Here is a 19,461-nt window from a genome sequence, read left to right on the forward strand (position 1 = left end):
TTTATGAACGATTCATATTTATTACTGAGCCAATGTTCCATGTAGGGTGTACAATTCTTTTCCTTTCGGTGAGCGTCAACCCGCCCCACTCGCTTCATATAATACAGGGTCAACGCATATAAATATACACCATGGATATGGATGGGCGGGCGATGGCCTGATGGTGTTAGCATCAGAATGGCCTGAGGGTGAAAGAAAGAATCGACAAAATTGATTCTAAGGTGAAAGAAAGGGAGGGGGGAAAATACAGCTCCTATGTGCAGCTGAAGCAAACAGAAGAAAAACAATCACGGCAAAAACCTCCCCATCGAGTCTATGGCCCTGCCTCAATCTTCTCCACCGTTTCTAGTCTCGTCTTCCGTTTCCACCCTTTCATGGTGGCCACCAGGTTAACTAACCCGACTACCTGACTTTTGCTGTATTCCTGTTGAGTTCAGAAACAGCAGTGTTTAAGTTCATTTGTACCTCCACATAGGATCAATGGGAGATGGAGGTTTTGCAGGGATCTTACTGGATGAGACCGTGCCCAGTGAACGTACTCAGTCTCCGGTAAATAGTAAGCCTGTTTGATTGGCACAAGAGTTGTTAGCAGCAATTCCCTTTGCCAAGATTTCACTAGTATAAGAACAAAATGAACACAAATGAAACAGCTGTTCATGGAGAACCCCTAGGACTGCAGAATGGCAAATGCTCTCGGCAATCAGAACGTGCCACCACTAAGTAACCAGGTACCGTAGGAACTGGGCTACCACTAATTTGCTCTGCTTACCTTTATGAAAGTGTCCACAGTTTGCAGCTTCGGCCTTACATTTGATGATACAATGTGCTGCAACCCATTAATTAGTACCTGAAAGAACATCAAAGCCGTTACTATGGATTCCTCCATGGCATTCACTTCCAAATATTAAATTGAAAAATCAAGACCTGGAGGTCAAGTGACATCAAAGCACGCCCTTCGTCAGTGCACCTTTTCACTCTAGAGAGACCTTCAACTAAAACTTCCGATATGCTCTCTACGCCATACTCTATCAAAAGGTGTTGGAGCTGGGAAGCACATATGTGAATTTACTCTGGTTGTCAGTAAATTCATCATCAAACGATTCATAAGAAAGAAAGAACAGCATCCTTTTCAAGATGAAGCAGAACAAACTCTAGTAAGTTCATTACTTAGCACCAGGATAAAAATAAAACAAAGTGAGGTCAAAAGAAGGGGAGGAAAAAGGAAAGAGAACTATTTATTAGTTCTCTCACACTGACCTCCTTAGAAATTCCTCCATGGTCCAATCTTGTTTTGTAGTGTTTGAACTCACCCAATAACAAATCAACATATCTGCAAATAACAAACACTTGGTCACTGGTGCAATTAAAAGTCACAGCAGTAACTGCAGTCTTTGCTCTGATTCTGGAAATAGAAATCGTTTCCCAAGCCTCTTATACTAAAGAATCAGGCACATTTAGTCCTGTGGCCTGTATTATACACATAAGTATTAGACTGCAGATTTTGCTATATATTAACACAACCTGCAACGCATTCTGTTACGTCATAAATGGGTTTAACACTTCAATTTCAAATTTGTTAGCACATGGGCAAAAGGTGTGATTTTGTCTGAAAGAAATATAACCAGATATATAAAGGAAACACTAATATATACGAGACAATTTCAAATATTGGGGGGAAAGTCCAATTTACTCCCCCTGCACATGAACATTTTCCCGATAACCCTCTAAACTGATTTTGTGTTCAATCGACCCCTCTAGATCTTTCAGTTAGTCCAATCTACCCCTTAATAAGATTAGTCTTTTTTTTTTGTTTCTCCGTAAATAAGTTGAGTTTTAGTTTCAATTTTGTAGGGTGATAGAGAACATCATTTGTGTTAGAAAAATACATTATGAATTTTTCATCATTATTTTAGCTCAGGCATTTAATAACAAATGAACCCTACAAATACAAAATTATACAAAAAATAATAATGATGATGAAAAAAAATCATAGTGTTTTTTTTCATAACATAAGTTAGGATATTCACTATCACTGCTATCACCCTACAAAATTTGAACTTAAGACTCAACTTGTATGTGGACAAATAAAAAAGATAAATGTTATTAAGAGGTAAATGGTCACAAATTACTTTAGGGGGTTATTCAGATAACTTTCCTGTGAGCGCACTGGGGGGCAGTAATTTGGACTTTTTCTAATATATTGCCAATTTGCCACAGAGCCCAACAAACACCAGATCCATGCACAATGATGGATTAAGTACAAGAGTACAACTGAATGATATATCCAGATGGTCTACTCCACAACCACTGAAAGTAAATTACCACAAAGTGCTTTCTACAGTAATCATACAACAAAGGACATCGAGGCTGTCAAAATTAGATTTAGACATGGTGATTTGCTATAAAACTAATGTATAAATGATTATGAAGAGGTAAAGGAGAGGCTCAAGGATGCGTAACAAACAGTAGGAAAGCTGCCAAAAACAGAAACCAAAAAAAGGGGGCAAAATTGTTCAAATTAAGAAGGCTCAAGCATAAACATACCCATTGTGCTCTATTCCGAGCTCCTTCACCTCCCATTTAGCATTTGCTATCTTATCTGGATACCTGAAAACACATTCAGTCCGCGACTCAACTGAGCATACATATGTCATGTGTGGTGATTCAAAACATCAAGGTATGGTACTAGTCCCTCTGTTTCAAATTGTAAGTTTAAGTTTTTTCCTATGTCAAACTTATCCAACTTTGAACAAATGTATAGAAAAATATATTAACATTTGCTATATCAAATAAAAGCACTATCAAAATATATTCCACGGTGTATCCAATGAATGTTCATGCATTTTTCTATAAACTTGGTCAAAGTTAGAGAAGTTTGACTTAGGACAAAGCTAAAAGTGACTAACAAATTGGAAAGGAGGGAGTACTATCCATCTAACTACTAACAGCATGTCAGCATCAATGGTGATGCAAATCCCGCACAAATTTATATGGCCAAAGAGAAGATGAAAAGAGAAGGGATTGGATGCTGTAACATACCCATCAATATGCAAAAGCATACGTGCACTCGTTCTGTGAATGTGCTCTGTCAAATCTGGAACAGAGTCCACCTATGACACAAGGTAAACTCTGAATTACATTGCAACTTTTCTATTTATGGACTACCAAATAAGCAATGAAAACCTCCCAAAGTAGAGAAACATACCAGTGTCCTAAAGAACTCTTCAACAACAGAACTGTTATTTTTAGACAATACTGAGCGTAGATGGGCTCTAGATCGGTTCAAAACTCGAGCAACCAATGATAATGTTTCAGCAGCTGCACATCTCTCCTGAGGGAAAAACAAGTTGAAATGCACTTTTTAGAACGAGGACACTGAAACTAAGAAGGCAGCAGCATGCAAAAATTATCTTTTTTTTTTAAAGCATAAAGAAAAATGCATTCTGCCATACAAAATGCTATGCTTTCATAGCAACCTAACCAAGCAGAAAGGTAACTTCAGACTCCAGCCAAGGTTTACATATAATAGTGGGGGACACCGGGACACATCCAATGGCTTATAGTAATCAAAAGGACACAATCCAGATGTCCATCGAGATTCTTTCCCTTGTCACTATTTTACCTCCATGGTACACACACCACTTGCTACTTTTGACCTCCACTCTCTACCACTGTTATTTTAGGACAAGGTATATAATCGAGTTGCAAGTCCACAAGTAACTTTCAAAGCCTAGACACTCACTAACGCCTTGTCGCCTTCTACATTGAATGCCAAAAATTTGTCATTCCGACAACCTCCAAGGTTATAGGCCTACAGCTTATTGGCATGCGATGCTTGTATGGAAACAAATAGAATAAGCTAGTACTGTCATACCATCACTTCAGTTATGGCAGCAAGGAAGCAACAATACAGAAATTCCTAAAAAGAACAGCAAACTAAAAACGAAGAATTGTCACACAGAAATGAGTAAAATGTATTGCCTAAAAGCTGAACACCTACCGATTTTTTTTTATTTCACACAAACTTCGGAATGATTAACATCAATAGTTGATAAGTCGATAAATACTAATTAATTGTGAGAACAGATTAATCACATCTGCAGTAGACTTCAAGGTATATCTTCAAATTTTAGAGTTTAAGACTGCAGGAATTAGCAAAATTGAACTCAAATGAGACAAGCTCAAGTCAAACAACAACAACAACAACAACAAAGCTTTTAAGTCCCAAACAAGTTGGGGTAGGCTAGAGTTGAAACCCAGCAGAAGCAATCAAGGTTCAGGCACGTGAATAGCTTTCTTCCAAGCACTCCTATCTAAGGCTAAGTCTTTGGGTATATTCCATCCTTTCAAGTCTCCTTTTATTGCCTCTACCCAAGTCAACTTCGATCTTCCTCTGCCTCTCTTCACGTTAGGATTCCACTACGCACCGGTGCCTCTGGAGGTCTCCGTTGGACATGTCCAAACCATCTCAACCGGTGTTGGACAAGCTTTTCTTCAATTACAGGGCAAACATGCAAAGGCAATTCACTTTTGTCTATTACAGGGCAAATGTTGCATGGTAAATATCACAACTCAGTTCCATATACAAGAAAACATGTTAAGTCTGCAAATGAGTTAGGATTACATAGGATTATGTAAGCATGCCCATGTGAAACCAGCAGTTACCTTTAACCCATAGGAGGTGAACATTGAACTGGGAGGCGCAGTAGGCATCACATCCATTTGGCCGAAAGTTGAATTCATTGACAAAGGGGATGAAGGTGAATATGAAACATTATTTGGCTTTGTCCACTGATCAGAGTCTTGTGTTATTTTTGATAAAGCGGCTTTAAGCCGAGCTGAGTACAGCGCAAGTAGTGGTAAGGACAAAAGGCGATCATCTATGTAAGCAGTGATAGCTAAGAAATGTGTATATGAGAACATATTGTGGAGAACTAAATCCTTACATGATTGATGATCAGGTAAAGGCTTGCTGCTTTGACTCTTGTCTAGGTTCCCAAATGTCTCATATATGTAGTGATAAAAGATGCCAAACAGTTGGGAGATACCCTGAAAATTTTGTCCAGCATAATCAGACGATATTCCACAAACTTGCCCCCCCCCCCCCCCCCCCCCCAACTGAGTACTTGATGATGGATATGACATAACTAACCTTAAAAAGCTCAACATTGACAATTTCCAGCTTTTGCATCAGCCTGGCGTATTTGTCCATCATCCTGATTCCAGTGGCAATTTAGCCTAGGAAGCTATGCATAGAAACATTACTAAGTTAACACAAGCATTTAATACCTTAATAAAGAAAGTGATGAGCCTGTCTGCGATGAAATGTCTCCATCTTTCCAATGTGAAGAATTGCCTTTTACAATTTTCGTTTTTGGTATCCTACTAGGCAACTGACTATCTTCATCAATGAAATCCGCTAGAAGGTCTTCATTCTCTTCATCAAAAGATGAATTGTTTCCATTGCCATGATTATTGCTAACTGATGAGTCAAAAGGCATATTGGACTTTGGGGATTCGGCAGAGCCATTTTCTAGCTTAAAAGAAAATGGATTTTCAATCTTAAGCCAAGAAGCAAATCCGAGATTTTCGTTTCCTGAATTGGCTGTAGTTGAATTCCCATGGTAACAATTTATTGGCAACTTGAGACTTCTACTGGTAGGAGAGCACAGTGCAGCACCATCACCAGTTAGACCTGCTAAACTAATGATTTGTGAAGCTTCAGCAGACATTATTGTCCAAGATTCCTTTTCCAGTACCATCTTAAGTGCCTGCCAGACGAATGGCAAAACACAGTAAGTTAAAAATGCTACATGCAGAAGACACAGAGAATGACTCACTGCATAGAGAGCTAACAGTTTGCAACTCCATCTTTGCAGTTAAGCCCAAAAGGTCAGAGTAAAACACAGTACTGACTAGAGCAACAACACATTCCCAGAAAATACACATTTGTTTTCTCTCTTTTGGACATAGAACTACAATCAAACTTCATTATTAATGTATTTTCTTAAGATTATACTGTGAATGAAGTGACTTATGGTACATATCAATTGCAAACCCTTCTAATGTGGCTGCACTGACTTAATGTTCGTATCAGCTGCAATCTCCTTTTGTGGAAACATAAGTGCACTGGTAGCTCATACCAAAATCAGTTACAGAAATGGGCTACTATGAAACCAGCACTACCAATGGGGAAAAGAAAAAGAAATCCGAAGAATGTTCCTAAAGACTACAAACACGCCATGAACTGCATACACATTTGAAGTTATATCTATGGCTACAGTAAAAAAAGATGATAGCACTTCAATATTCACATGTTTGAACTTTGAGCACTATAATTAAGAACCGAGTCAGAGTTATTGACATACATATATATTTTGCCGGTGAAAGGACACCATGTAGTTCAAACAGACAGTCTTCAACTTCTGGCGGAACTCACTAGCTTCAAACCCACAAAATGCTTCGCCAGCCAAAATGAAAATGACGAGATCTTCATAATTCTTCAGGAATTGGTATGTGCTCGTTGAACAAACAGCTGAACTAGATAATAAAACAGACAAGCGACTTGTTGCCAGCTGCCAAAGATTTCTTCGCCCTCTTTGAAATGTTTGCGCAACAAGTTTTGTAGCATCTGTTCTAAGCTGATAGAATGGAGAACCCGTTTCTGATGTACTAGCATCAGGGTTGTTAACCTCAGATGATGATGCTCTGTCACTTTTTACAGCTGCAGAACCATCCTGAGTGACTGCTGCACTTGAATGACCTCTTCCTGAATTAACTAAAGTTTCGTTGCTATTCTGAGATATATCATTCTTATCTGCTAGATCTGGGCCCTTGGAGTCAATATTCTGAAGAGGAAACCAATTTCATGAATAAGAACAAAACCTTATATTGAAAATTAGACTAAGTATAGATAGCATCAGATCCACATATATATGTATGTATAGGTTATTGGATAGGAGGATAGGTAGTATTAACTCAGAATTATTTCATACGGAAAACAGAAGATTATTCACCATATATTGAATATAATAAGTTCAACAGAGAATAAATAGGATAGTTGCCCCGTTCCACCAAACAAGAGAGTTTAAAACTGATAGCATTTGACATCTTTTCTACTCCAACCCAAAATATATGTTGCTTTAGAATTCCTGCAGGTCAAGCTTTTAAAACTTTAACCATCAACATATGCAGAATTACGCAGTTTGACTAAGATAGGTTTTGCTATTCATCATTATTGAGTTGCATGGTGGGCAATTCACTTATACTCCAACACTCCCCCTCATGTGGAGGCTCCCTCAGGCCTCAAACGTGGAATAGGAGCGAGCAACAATTATTTATTTAATTGTGCTATCCAGGATTCGAACTCGAGACCACTGGCTTTGATATCATATTGAGATGCATGCACCAACTAGTTCAACCCAAAAGCTTAAGCTGATGGGAGAGGTGGGCAATTCGCTTATATTCCAACAATCATGAAACACACCTTGATATCATATTGAGATGCATGCACCAACTAGTTCAACCCAAAAGCTTAAGCTGATGGGAGAGGTGGGCAATTCGCTTATATTCCAACAATCATGAAACACACCTTCATAAATTTCTACTTTCTACAAAATGCCATATTTTCATATAATTTTCTAGTCAAAATATCACCTTGTAGACCATGTGGATGTCCTAAACATCTTATATTTTGAACCAGAAGGGTTTAATTCTTCTTGTCTCCTTTTGGTTTTCCAATGCGACTATGTAGTTTATATGTTCAGTGAAGCAGAAAATGAACTTTGTAGTTTCTCATATTTGTTTGCACTAACACCCTGAGCCTAGGCAGCTTTTTTTTACGAAATTCATGACTGTTAATCAGAGAGATGAAGGTTTCAACAATAAAGTGGACAGAAAAAAATAAATGTACCTTATCTTCTGAAGAAAAGCTCATAATAGCATAATAAGAGCACATCAATGAAAATAAGCACTCTAGGGTTCTCAACAAGCAGGGGCGAAGTTTGGGTTTAGGAACTTGAACACATAGATCACTGTATGTAAACCTGCAGAAAACAAAAAACATTGGTGAAGTGAATGCTCAGAGAAACTTGAATACAGCTTGATACAGTTTGAATGCTCAATAGGGTTCTGGCCTACCCTATTGAGCGGCAGTATTCCGATGTTCACCGCCCTGAGGTTTTGGCGCCAAGCCCTCCTCCCTCTGATGGAGGGGATGATGATGATAATGATCCTGCAAGGCGTCGGCGTCGCGTCCGTCCTCCCTCGCCGCCGCCCAGCTCGGGTCCGACGGGTCGTGATGCTTCGTGTCATGGCGGTTCACGGCGGGGATCGATCATGAAGCAGGTGGAATCCTCTGTTCAGGGGAGATCTCACGTGGCCCACTCTCAGGCAGCGTGCTCTCAGCCGTTGGCCGCGGGTTCCAAAGAGGTCCAGGTGCGTGACATTCCAGGCGACGGTCGTTCTGCCCTCAATGCTGAGACGCGCAGTCCCGAGGATGTCCTTGTGCCCGATGCGGCGCCTGCAACAAATGCTGTCGTTTCGGAAACCACAGATGTCGCGCGCATTCAGGAGACGTCCCCGTTCCCCTCGGTGGCCTCCCCAACTATTGTGCGGTTTGAAGTGGATGCTGGGCCTTTGCCTTCGGATGGCGTCCTCATTTCTGGCCCGGCGGATGCGGCTTCTCTTGGGCTGGACTTGGGCCCTCGGCCTGTGATTGATTCCCAATTGGCGTGCACCGGATTGGGTGAGGCTACAGTTTGGAGCTCCCCCGACCGGCCGACGGTGCCGTGCTCTTCCTTGAGCCTCCCCGTCGGAATGGCAACGGTTGAAGCTTCTCCGGCCTCACCACGCTCGCCTCAACGATCTCCCGCGTCCGTCTTCCTGAGGTTCTTCCCACCGGCGCCAAACCCCCCCTCGCCAACATTTGGCGCGGGACCTGCCACTGCGTCGGCTTCTGATGGCCCGATTGGGGAGCCCCTGGGCTCAGAGGCGCCTGCTCCGCCGGCTACGGGTGGGGATTCCGAGGGCTCGGAGGTGCCTGCTCCGCTCGGGCCTGTCCTGCCGCCCGCTCAGACTCTCCAAAGCACTGCAGGGTGAGGTCTTCGTCTCGCCCCCGCTCCGGGTCTATTCTAGGCAACGACGCCGTGCTAGAACTCCCGCACCGGCCGCCGTGGACAGCTCCTCCCAGTGTCCGGGGGAGGGATCCCCATCACGGAAGCTTGAAAAGGTGCGTAGGCCAGTGGATATGCTCGTCCCTCTGCCCGTGATCCAGAAGCGGCGAAAGAAGGCCCCTCCTTCAGGGTCTCTGCCGCGGCGTAGCTAGCGGGTCACTAGCGCTGCCCCCTGCCCTCCAGGCCCGGTGCTCTTGGAGGCTCAGAAGAGGGTGATGCGACAACTTGGCTTTGAAGAAAGGGAGATTATTCAGCCGAATGCTCAAGACAATTATAGTAAGCTATTCAGGCCATTCCTCTCTTGACTCCCATGTTTGTGCTTTAGCTGCTATTTTTGGTTGGGATGTTGGAGAAGGTGAGCAGGTGCGGGCTGCGGATGTCCTTGCAGTGATGTAAGGATTTGGTTCTTTGTCGGGGTCGTTTTATTTCTTGGGTCAGATGAATCCTTCGTCTATTTTAATCTGGAACGTGCGAGGCCTGAATCAAAGGGATCGCCGGAATTCTGTCAGAGAGGTTATTCTGTCCAGCAACGCTGACATTGTCTGTTTGCAAGAAACTAAGGTTGCCAACATGTCCCAGCATTTGTTTCTCTTGGTCTTTGGGTCTGTCTATGATAACTTCATCGCGCTCCCAGCCAATGGGACTAGAGGAGGGGTTCTGATTGCTTGGAAAGGGTGTTCTTGCCAGGCAGTGGCTTCTAGGGTAGATACTTATTTTGCTTCTGTTCTGTTTTCGGAACAAGAAGGTCGCAATTGGTGGTTCACTGGTGTCTATGGGCCACAAGAAGATGATGAGAAGGTGATGTTTCTGCAAGAGCTAAGAAATATCAGGGCCCTGTGCAATGGAGCTTGGCTTCTAGGGGGAGATTTTAATTTAATTTATCAAGCTGCCGACAAGAACAATGCTAATTTGGATAGAGCAATGATGGGAAGATTTCGGCGTTTTCTAGATGACATGGTTCTCAAGGAGATCCCGCTCTTGGGCCAAAAATATACTTGGTCCAACGAGAGGAGATCGCCTACTTTGGTCAGGCTGGATCGAGCTTTCTGTTGTGGTGATTGCGACAATATTTTTCCTGATGCTGTCCTGCAAAGCACAGCAGCTGGTGTATCGGATCACTGCCCTCTCATTCTGGGTTTGAAAGTGAGCACTAGCGGCAAGCGGCGATTCCATTTTGAGAGCTTCTGGACCAAAATCACTGGTTTTCTCGATGTTGTTAAACTGAATTGGGAGGCTCCGGTACAATCTAATTGTGCTGTAGAGCGCCTATTCATTAAACTACAGCGCCTCAGTAAGGGACTACAAAAATGGGGGCAGCGGAAAATAGGGAACATTAAAGCTCAGCTTGAGCTGGCCAGGGAGATTCTTCACCGCTTGCAAATAGAGAGAGATTCAAGGGCACTCTCTGAGCGCGAGGAATGGCTGAGAAAGAAACTCAAACAGCATTGTCTCGGTTTGGCTTCTCTAGAGCGAACCATTGCACGGCTGCGCTCTAGGATACTGTATCTTCAAGAAGGAGATGCCAATACTGTTTTATTCCATCAACAAGCTATATACAGAAAGAAGAACTTCATCCCAAAACTGCAAGTTGGTAATCAGGTGGTCGTTTCGCAGGAGGAAAAACAGAAGGCAGTGGATGATTTTTATGAGAACATTCTTGGCAGTGCTGAAGTAAGGGACTATACTCTTAACTTAGATGAGTTAGATATGCAGCACCATGATCTTTCCGATCTTGATGCCCCATTCTCTGAGGAGGAAGTCTGGGCTACCATAAAAGACATGCACCTGGACAAGGTCCCTGGGCCAGATGGTTTCACAGGGTGGTTCTACAAATCATGTTGGAGCATTATTAAAGGGGATGTGCTGATGGTGTTGGACGCCATCCATCGCGGCCATGTATTCAAATTTAGGCTATTGAATACGGCCTATGTTACCCTACTGCCTAAGAAAGTAGATGCAGTTGAAGTGAAGGATTTTCGTCCTATAAGCCTGATTCATAGCTTTGCCAAGTTGGTGACTAAGATTTTGGCTAATCGGCTAGCACCGCTGTTACCTTCCTTAATCTCTGCAAACCAAAGCGCATTTGTGCGGGGAAGGAAGATTCATGACAACTTTATGCTGGTCCAACAGATGGTGAAATCTCTGCATAAGGAGGCGCATATCCTTCTTAAACTAGACATCTCCAAGGCGTTTGATTCTGTCTCTTGGTCATTTCTCCTGGAAGTCGTGTCCAAGTTAGGGTTCGGTCAGCGGTGGCGAGACCTTATTTGCTTGATCCTGTCCACCTCCTCGACACAAGTACTGGTTAATGGAGTGCCTGGAGACACTATTTTGCACCACCGTGGTCTTAGATAGGGAGACCCCCTGTCACCAATGTTGTTTATCCTCGTTATGGATGTCCTCAATTCCCTGGTCAATTTTGCTACTCTGGCGGGTTTGATGCAGCCGCTAGCCATTCAGCAAGCACGGCACAGGGTCTCCTGCTATGCTGATGATGCAGTCATATTCTTGAGACCCCACAACTTGGATCTGGTGCAGTGGTGAGAGCTGTCTCACTGAGTCACCAAGTCGTAGGTTCGAAGCAGCCTCTCCACAGATTTTGCGGGGGGGGGGGGGGGGGGGGGGGGGGGGGAGGCTTGCCTCGGTTTTTCCCTTCCCCAGACCCCACTCATGTGGGAGCCTCCGGCACTGGGTCTGCCCACAACTTGGATCTGGTCACTGTCAGACAGCTCCTGGAATTGTTTGGACACGCCTCCGGTCTTAGAACCAACCTGTCCAAGAGTTCGGTTTCCCCTATTCATTGTACTGATGAGGAATTGGCACTCACTGCAAGCGTCCTCTCTTGTTCAATAAAGGCCTTCCCCTGTACGTACCTTGGCCTCCCACTCTCACTTGGAAAACCAACTAAGGAGGTGTTGCTGCCTTTAGTAGATAAGGTGTCAGAATATCTCCCTGGTTGGAAGGCCTCTCTAATGAACAGGGCTGGGCGGTTAGTCATGGTGAAGGTAGTGCTGACTGTTGTCCCTATATATATCTTAATAGCCCTGGACCTTCCTAAATGGGTGCTTAAGGCTATTGACAAAAATCGGCAGGGCTTCCTTTGGAAGGGTCACCAACATGCCAATGGAGGCAATTGCCTGGTAGCCTGGGAAAACGTACAGAGACCAGTTGAATATGGAGGCCTGGGATCCATAATCTTGAGCTCCTTGGTTGGGCACTTAGGATTCGGTGGTTGTGGGCGCAAAAGACAAATGCTGAAAGGCCTTGGGCCAGTCTTTCTATCGCTGTTCCTCACAAAGCCCGGGCCCTCTTTAATGTTGCAGTTGATGCCATAGTTGGAAATGGAGAGGAAATATTGTTCTGGACAGATAGATGGCTAGATGGGCATACCGTGGCAGAAATAGCGCCTAACCTGTTCAATGCGGTTCAAAAACGAACAGCTAAAAGGACTGTGGCCCAAGCTCTGCATAATAGAAGCTGGGTTCAAGATATTAGGGGAGCTCGTACAGTAGAGGTATTGCTTGATTACCTCCACATTTGGGATAGGGTGGACGGAATTATTTTGCATCCAGAGATCCCGGACAGATATAATTGGAAGTTAACGCAGGATGGTTCCTATAGTAGCAAGTCTGCCTATGCAGCCTTCTTTCTTGGATCCATCAAGTTTGGGTCGTGGAGAAGGATCTGGAAAACCTGGGCTCCCCCGCGCTGTAAGTTTTTCATTTGGTTGGTGTTTCACAACCGGGTTTGGACAGCTGATCGACTAGCAAAGAGGAATCTGCCCCATCCTGAGTCCTGCCCCTTATGTGATCAAGAGGATGAAACAATAAATCATTTGCTAGTGGGCTGTGTCTTCGCTCGACAGGTCTGGTCCCTGGTTTTGCATCAGTTTGGGGTGCTACATTTGGCACCACAGTCTGCTGTAACTCGTTTCTCAGGGTGGTGGAAGAGGTCTACTGCTGCTGTCCCCAAAGAAGCGCTTCCTTGATAATCCTGGTGGCCTGGGGGATTTGGAAGCACCGCAACACTTGTGTCTTTGATAATAAGAGGCCAAGTGTTCAGGAGGTCCTTAGGTCCATTAGCGCAGAGGGGGGGCTTTGGTGCTCGGCTAGGGCTTCCAAACTCCAGGAGCTTGTTATCAGGTCGCTGCCTGCTGTAGCTTAATGCTTGGAGGCTTTTGGTCGTTCTTGATCTTTGGGTGGCGAGTCTGTATCTTAGTGTCTAGGGTGTGGGGTGTGTGTCGGGTCTCTAACCCTTGTAACATTTCTTCTACCTTAATGAAATGACGCGCAGTTCTCCTGCGCTGTTCGAGAAAAAAAAAACTTTGGTTCTATGAACCGATATTGTCTATGGTTTTAAACAACTAAAAACTGCAGACATATGACAAGATCTCTTCTTGACCTGCCTTCTTGTGTCGATTACTAACTTCAAATCTTTTGAAAATGAAAATAAAAAAAACAGGGGCACACAAAAGTTTTCCACAGAGACATAAAAGAATCTAGGTCCATCACTGATAAATTCAACTATGAAGCTATGACTCGCAAATGACTAGCTATATCTGTAGTCCATGCCATATCCCTACTATACAAGTCACAATAGTTTATTTAAGCTTAGAATGCAGCCAAAAGAACCATTGAACCAAGATAAGGGGCTGAATACAGACCTATTTTTCTCCGTATTATTTCCAACCTCCTGCAATTACTTTACTATTAGAAAACTGATAACATAAAATATCAAAAATATTGACATGGAGAATCATATGAATAGCAAAACTACGCAGAGCACGCCAATAAAGCAAATCTAATACCTCTTCCAACATTTCTTTCAGGACATAATGTGTTCGAGAGAGTACTTCCTGCAAGAAGAAACTCTGCATCTTTTCAGCCATGCCACTGACATCACCCATTAGTGCATATGCATCAACAACCTACATCCATGATTAATTGTTAAAGAATGTTATTCTAACAAAACAGATAAATAATAATTACCATGTTCATCCAAGAACCCATAAAAAGATTCTTGAGAACACTCACAGTTAGATAGTTTTCTTCATCAAACATCTGACAAACACCAAGTAAATGAGTGTCCAATTTTTGGAGTGTCCGAGCTAACCATGCCTGCATACTCAGAGCAGAAATATCATCACAAGGATAAAATATGAATATATCAACTGGAGTGAACAAGCAGATAGCTCGACTTAATTTGAAGGTGAACAAGATGTTTCTGTTTGAACATACCAACAGTGGATAGATTTAAGTCAGCAAACACTTCTCAAATTTAAGGATAAAAATATCTCAACAGCAGAAGACAGGATATAAGAGGTGAACAAAGAAAAAGATAATTACCTCTATACCTCGTCCCATTTCTTGTACAGCAGAAAGGCCTGAATAATTCTCCAAAATTTGCAAATATTCAGGCAACAATTGGAATGCCTAGAAACATCAGTAAGATATCATTAGAAACCTAACAATTATTACTGAGGGACCACTGGTATTTGACAACACATAAACACATATACTAAGCTTGTTCAGGTCGAAAAGCAACAGACCCATATTCCTATAGGCGATTTATGGGTCAGAAATTTATCATAGCAAGATTAGAACGAACAGCTGCTCATATCACCCTAGGTTAAAGAAGTCTACTAATGATGAAGGAAGATAGAATAACAATAGCCAAATCAAGCTCACCTGAAAGTAATTTTCTTTCTCAACAAAAGTTTCAAGTTCCAGCTGCATGTCTAGAGCATGACGAAGCTCTGTAAGGACAGGAAGAACATCCTGCATTACACAAAAACTAAATCTTTTTATTTACAGATCCTCGATTCAGTTTACCTAGAGCTAGTGACAGTGGAAGAGAAAAGCATTTGAATTTACTATGTCACTAATAATTTTCTCCTCAAGACATCAATTGATAATAGGATGGTAATTTAGTGGTCTACAATGATTGGTTGGGAGAAGGCACCAGGCTTCCAAAGTAAATGCTGCAAATTAACATGATATAACAGATAAGAGCAAACACCTACCAGCAAAGCTTGTTTCTTTTTTGATTTTACATTGACAACCAGATCCCTCGACACCTCATTCTTCGAAGAGGTTATATGCCTTCGTCCATTCTGAAATATTGATCTAATTATAAGGCCTAGAGTCCTAGATATAAAACAATGTCAGAAAGGACAAAGTTTCACAAGATATTACCATGCAGATTACATTTGCAACCTTTAAGTCTTGTTCTAATTCCATCACTAACTGCATCCCCTTCACTGGCCAAAACTAAATATCAGTAATCTGAAATGTCCTTAAAAGGAAGTCAATAAAGATCACATTTCGGTAGCATAACTGAGGCTAAAGCAGCATTAGATGTCTTCATTATTTCATAGCTAAAGGGCATTAAAACCTGAACATGTTGAAGGAGATGAACATTCATGAAAAGTATCAGTTGGAAACAAAAAAGAAAAGGAAAGGCATGCAACTGAAAACTATCCAATCCTATGCAGATAAAAGATAACTAAACACTGAACCTCTTCTCTACTCTGGTGGGAGACATACCCATTTCTTCATGGTGACCCATAACATGGTGTGATAATCTTTCTGCAATCTTGTCAAGCTGTGCTAATCTCAACGTAGACTGAAAAGAAGAAAGATTTACATTAGAAAAATAGATGACGTTAATTTGGTTAAGAATCACACGTTCATGCAGGTGGAGCTGGACATTTGGTACCAATTACAGTTAATGGATAACTAGAATGCTTCTAAACGACAAAATGGGAAAGGTTTCTTCTACAGAGGTCATAGCTCTCATTGTTGAAACCGACAACAAACCATTACAAATTTAGCTATGTGCACTTTTGCATGCACACGTTACTCAAAAGTATGGTACACGTAAGTTTTCTTAGCATGCACTTAGCTCATAATGTCCTAGAAATGAAAAACATAAGTTGCTTCCACTAACCTGCTTATCGAAATAGGTGGCATCACCATCTTCGTCCTGAATATTTTGCAGAATGTACTTTATTGGATCAAACTCCTGTGAATAATTCAAATTTCAAACTCAAAATACATCAATACTGAAAGCAGCAGACAACCAAATCTATGCCAATGCAGTACCCACCTCCTCATAGAACACCTCCTCGAGCTCCTCCACCGGCTCGCCCTGGGGGTTGCTCCCATAGATGGAGACCAAGTCCTCCGAATTGGACGGCAGGTTGATCCTCTCATGCGGTGGCAACCCGGCGATCGCGCGTGCCGCAGCTGCTGCCGCTGCAGCTCGTTCTGGAACCTACAGAATGTGCAAAACAAATGTGAGCGACGTCTACCTCATTGATCCGACAATGCGCGAGAGCAAGCCATGAAAGGAGGGAGAAAGCGTGAAGGACCTCAGGGCGGGGAGGGGGAGCGGTGGGGGTCGGTGGGAGGAGGCCAAGGGAGCGGGCCGAGCGGACAGAGCTGAGGAGTTTCTCGCCGACGCGGGAGAGGTCCATGCCGCCGCCCTGGATCAGGAGCAGGGGCAGGAAGACGAGCGGGCTGGGCCCGGACTCGAACAGGTGCTCGCCGCCGCCGCCGCCGCTGAAGAGGGATGACGAGGAGGAGGAGGCTGAGGGGGCGGTGGGTGGCGGCACCGCGTCGCGTCGCATCTCAGCTGCGCCGCCTTCCGGGGGCCACCTCGCCGCCGGGGACCATGTGAGGGAGCGCCGCCGGCTGCTCCCAGATCCGCGCGGTGGTTAGGGTACGCGCGCGCCGGCGGTGGCGCGGTTTGGCTGGATCGCCGCGGGGGAGGGGGTGACTGAACAAGGTGGTTGGTCGCGTCGGGACCGGGAATTCGCGGGATGTGTAATAATAAAGTGGAGAGGAGACTGGAACGGGAGCACGGTGAGGTTGAGGTAACACGGGGAGGAAGGGGATGAGACCAGTCTCTCTCTGTAACTGTAAGCGAGTGGTGACTTGTCTCCAGCTGTTTTTTCAGGATTTCCAAATCTAATCATTTTCTTTCAAAAAAGCACAGTAACTAATGAAGTTCCAGCAAATATACTATCAACTGTACAGTTTACATTTTCGCTTGTCCGTGCGTTTTTTTAAAGAATAAACATAATTTTTTCTCAATGTGTTCCCGGGGCTCTGTTTGGGTTGGCAATGTTAACTTGGTCAGACTGTCTCCAACAGCCTACCCATACACCGACCCAAACCCAAAATGCATCGCGAACGTGAAAAATCCGGCGTCCAACAGAGGAGGCATCCCGAGCGCCTATTTTGCATAGATGGAGAGAGGAAAGCCAAATATGCGTCCTCCCTCCGTCTTCTCTCTCCTCAACCCAAATCTCTGGCGGAGCGGAGGCAGAGCAGGCGTCGAGGCAGGGCCGGCGCGAGGAGGACGAGGAAAAGGGAGGAAGGGGCAGGGCGGGGCTTGGGGAAGGAGGCGGCAGCGAGGGCGCGGAGGGACACCGCGACGGAGGAGGCCATAGTGCCGCCGGTGTTGCGAGGCGGGTCCGTGACGAGGTGCGGCTGGTTCGGCGAGGCGCGCGCCACGGCGAGGTGGTTCCGCGGTGGAGGGCGGTCAGGAGGACCACGGCGGGGAGGACTCCTCCTTCGAGCCGGCGGCTGCGGCTGCTCCTCCACTGTGGGCCCCGCCTCGCGCGGATGCGGTCCGCCGTCAGAGGAGGAGGGAGAGAGAGAAACAGAGGGGGAGAAGCAGGATGGGGCGGCGACGCAGGGTGGCTCCGACGGTGCTCTGCCCCAACGCGGAACAAGACAAGAGAGAGAGAAGGGAGGAGAAAGCAGAGGAAGCAGAGAAGAAGGGGAGGGATGGAGGGAGCAGAGCAGCGCGACCTCGACGGCAGGGGCGTCGGCGCGGCGGAGGCAGGGGCACTGTGCTCCAGCGCTTGGCCTCGGCGGCGCGCGTACGGGGGGAGGGGGGCGCCGGGGGCCACCCGCGCCGCTGAGCTGGGGGAGGGCACTCGCCCCACGCTGCCATGCCTGGATCCCTTTGGGCGACCGCGCCGGGGGCCTCCCTCGCCGGTGGGCTGCCTTGCCCTAGGTGCTGCTGCCGCCGCCGAGAGAAGGGAAAGAGAGGAGAGGCAAATGTGGAGCGAGCGGTGGTTGGCGAGGACTTTTGCATACGCTGTTGGAGGAGACCTGTTCTGGGTGCCGGACTCGGGCTACTGTGAGTGACCTAAATCGATGAATAGGTCTCGGTTTGGGTACGTGTTGTTGGAGACAGTCTTATGCTTGCTTATGCAGCCGAGGTGACCCTATGTTGGATTAAAGAGAAAAAAGTGATATATAGGCTATGTTCGCTTCTTTTATAATCCGTCTTTTCAGCTTGTTTTTTCAACCGAAACAGTGTTTTTCTCTCACAACAAATCAGCCGGAACAGTGTTTCGGCTTGTTTTTTCAGCGAAGCGAATGAGACCATATAAGTTAAATAACGATGCATTACTATATCTAGCTATGATTGAGGTAGAGATGCATGCGGGGGAGAGATCACCTTCCACCTTTCTCAACTTCACAATAGGTGAACATAATAGCCAACTATTCAACGTAAGCCAATCTACAGTCAATTCCTTATACAACATTACTACTTTATTGTACCTAGCATTTGTTGTGGGTCTTAAAATTTATTTGATTTGATTGAAATAAGGCTGGGCCTGTAGGATCTCTGGTACGCCTAGAGGGGGGTGAATAGGCCTGTAAAAATTAAACTTAAACCAAAGTTAAATTCACCTGCGGCATTGTCGCTCTATGAGCGTGGCACTACCGCACCTACAGGAGAAATTAGTTCACAGTTCAAAATCTACCTAACGAAATTTAGATCGGGTAAATTTCTTAACTTCCTACAGGTCAGTAGATCACAGATCGACAACTGAAAGTGGTGGAAACACCACACACAAGTAGATCGGCCTCAAACCCTACAAATCACCTCAACAACAAGATAACAATTGTAGCAACACAAGCACAAGATGACGCAAGGATTTATCCTGTGGTTTAACTCGCCACCAAGGCTTGCCTAAGTCCACGTTGTTGAGGTATACCACTAAGACTTAGGGCTTTGCAACCCTACCTCATTCTCAAGTCAAGAGAGTGAACTCTTGAGATGAAGGGTGATTTTACTCGCTGCAAGAGGTGGTTACAAACCTCCCGGGGCTGCCACAAACTTAGCAAGCACACTGGACGACGCTCTAGCCAGCTAGAAGCCAAGCTCTAAGAGTAACAAACACAACCACTGGCCAAAACATGAATCAAATGCTCTTTAGACTTTGGGAATCAGTGGAGGTGCTCTCTAATCACTTTTGGCATCT

The 19,461-nt window shown here is 44.6% G+C and overlaps 1 protein-coding gene across 2 annotated transcripts; it reads right to left on the reverse strand.

Annotated features, from left to right (window-relative positions):
• Positions 1–17,061, reverse strand: LOC136527977 (uncharacterized). 2 transcript variants are annotated; one of them, XM_066520850.1, is made up of 25 exons: positions 16,546–17,059; positions 16,281–16,448; positions 16,122–16,196; positions 15,719–15,797; positions 15,368–15,432; positions 15,196–15,285; positions 14,861–14,950; positions 14,519–14,605; positions 14,207–14,290; positions 13,981–14,100; positions 13,837–13,865; positions 7,913–8,045; positions 6,369–6,848; positions 5,290–5,771; positions 5,153–5,216; positions 4,947–5,049; positions 4,666–4,838; positions 3,206–3,331; positions 3,040–3,110; positions 2,545–2,607; positions 1,258–1,330; positions 925–1,044; positions 770–847; positions 512–562; positions 1–424 (listed from the first exon to the last, which is right to left on the reverse strand). In XM_066520850.1, exons 1-25 carry the CDS (start codon positions 16,801–16,803, stop codon positions 314–316), a joined length of 3,273 nt encoding a protein of 1,090 aa, XP_066376947.1. In that variant the 5' UTR covers positions 16,804–17,059; the 3' UTR covers positions 1–313. The 2 variants fall into 2 exon arrangements, 1 of the variants encoding a protein (XP_066376947.1); XR_010776958.1 differs by lacking the exons at positions 1–424; positions 512–562 and having other exon boundaries at positions 925–1,070; positions 16,546–17,061.
• Between the last annotated feature and the right edge of the window lie 2,400 nt (positions 17,062–19,461).

This window comes from Miscanthus floridulus, chromosome 2 (assembly GCF_019320115.1).
Source record: "Miscanthus floridulus cultivar M001 chromosome 2, ASM1932011v1, whole genome shotgun sequence".
Taxonomy (NCBI): domain Eukaryota; kingdom Viridiplantae; phylum Streptophyta; class Magnoliopsida; order Poales; family Poaceae; genus Miscanthus; species Miscanthus floridulus.

What these genes read in the sequence shown, in the direction of transcription:
- LOC136527977 (XM_066520850.1), bottom strand. Translation starts at nt 16,803, where the DNA reads ATGCGACGCGACGCGGTGCCGCCACCCACCGCCCCCTCAGCCTCCTCC. An exon ending in AAGAGTTCTTTAGGACACTG is followed by an intron (nt 3,111 to 3,205) that starts GTATGTTTCTCT and finishes CTTGTGTCATAG; the next exon opens with GTGGACTCTGTTCCAGATTT. An exon ending in CTGTGGACACTTTCATAAAG is followed by an intron (nt 563 to 769) that starts GTAAGCAGAGCA and finishes CCAATCAAACAG; the next exon opens with GCTTACTATTTACCGGAGAC.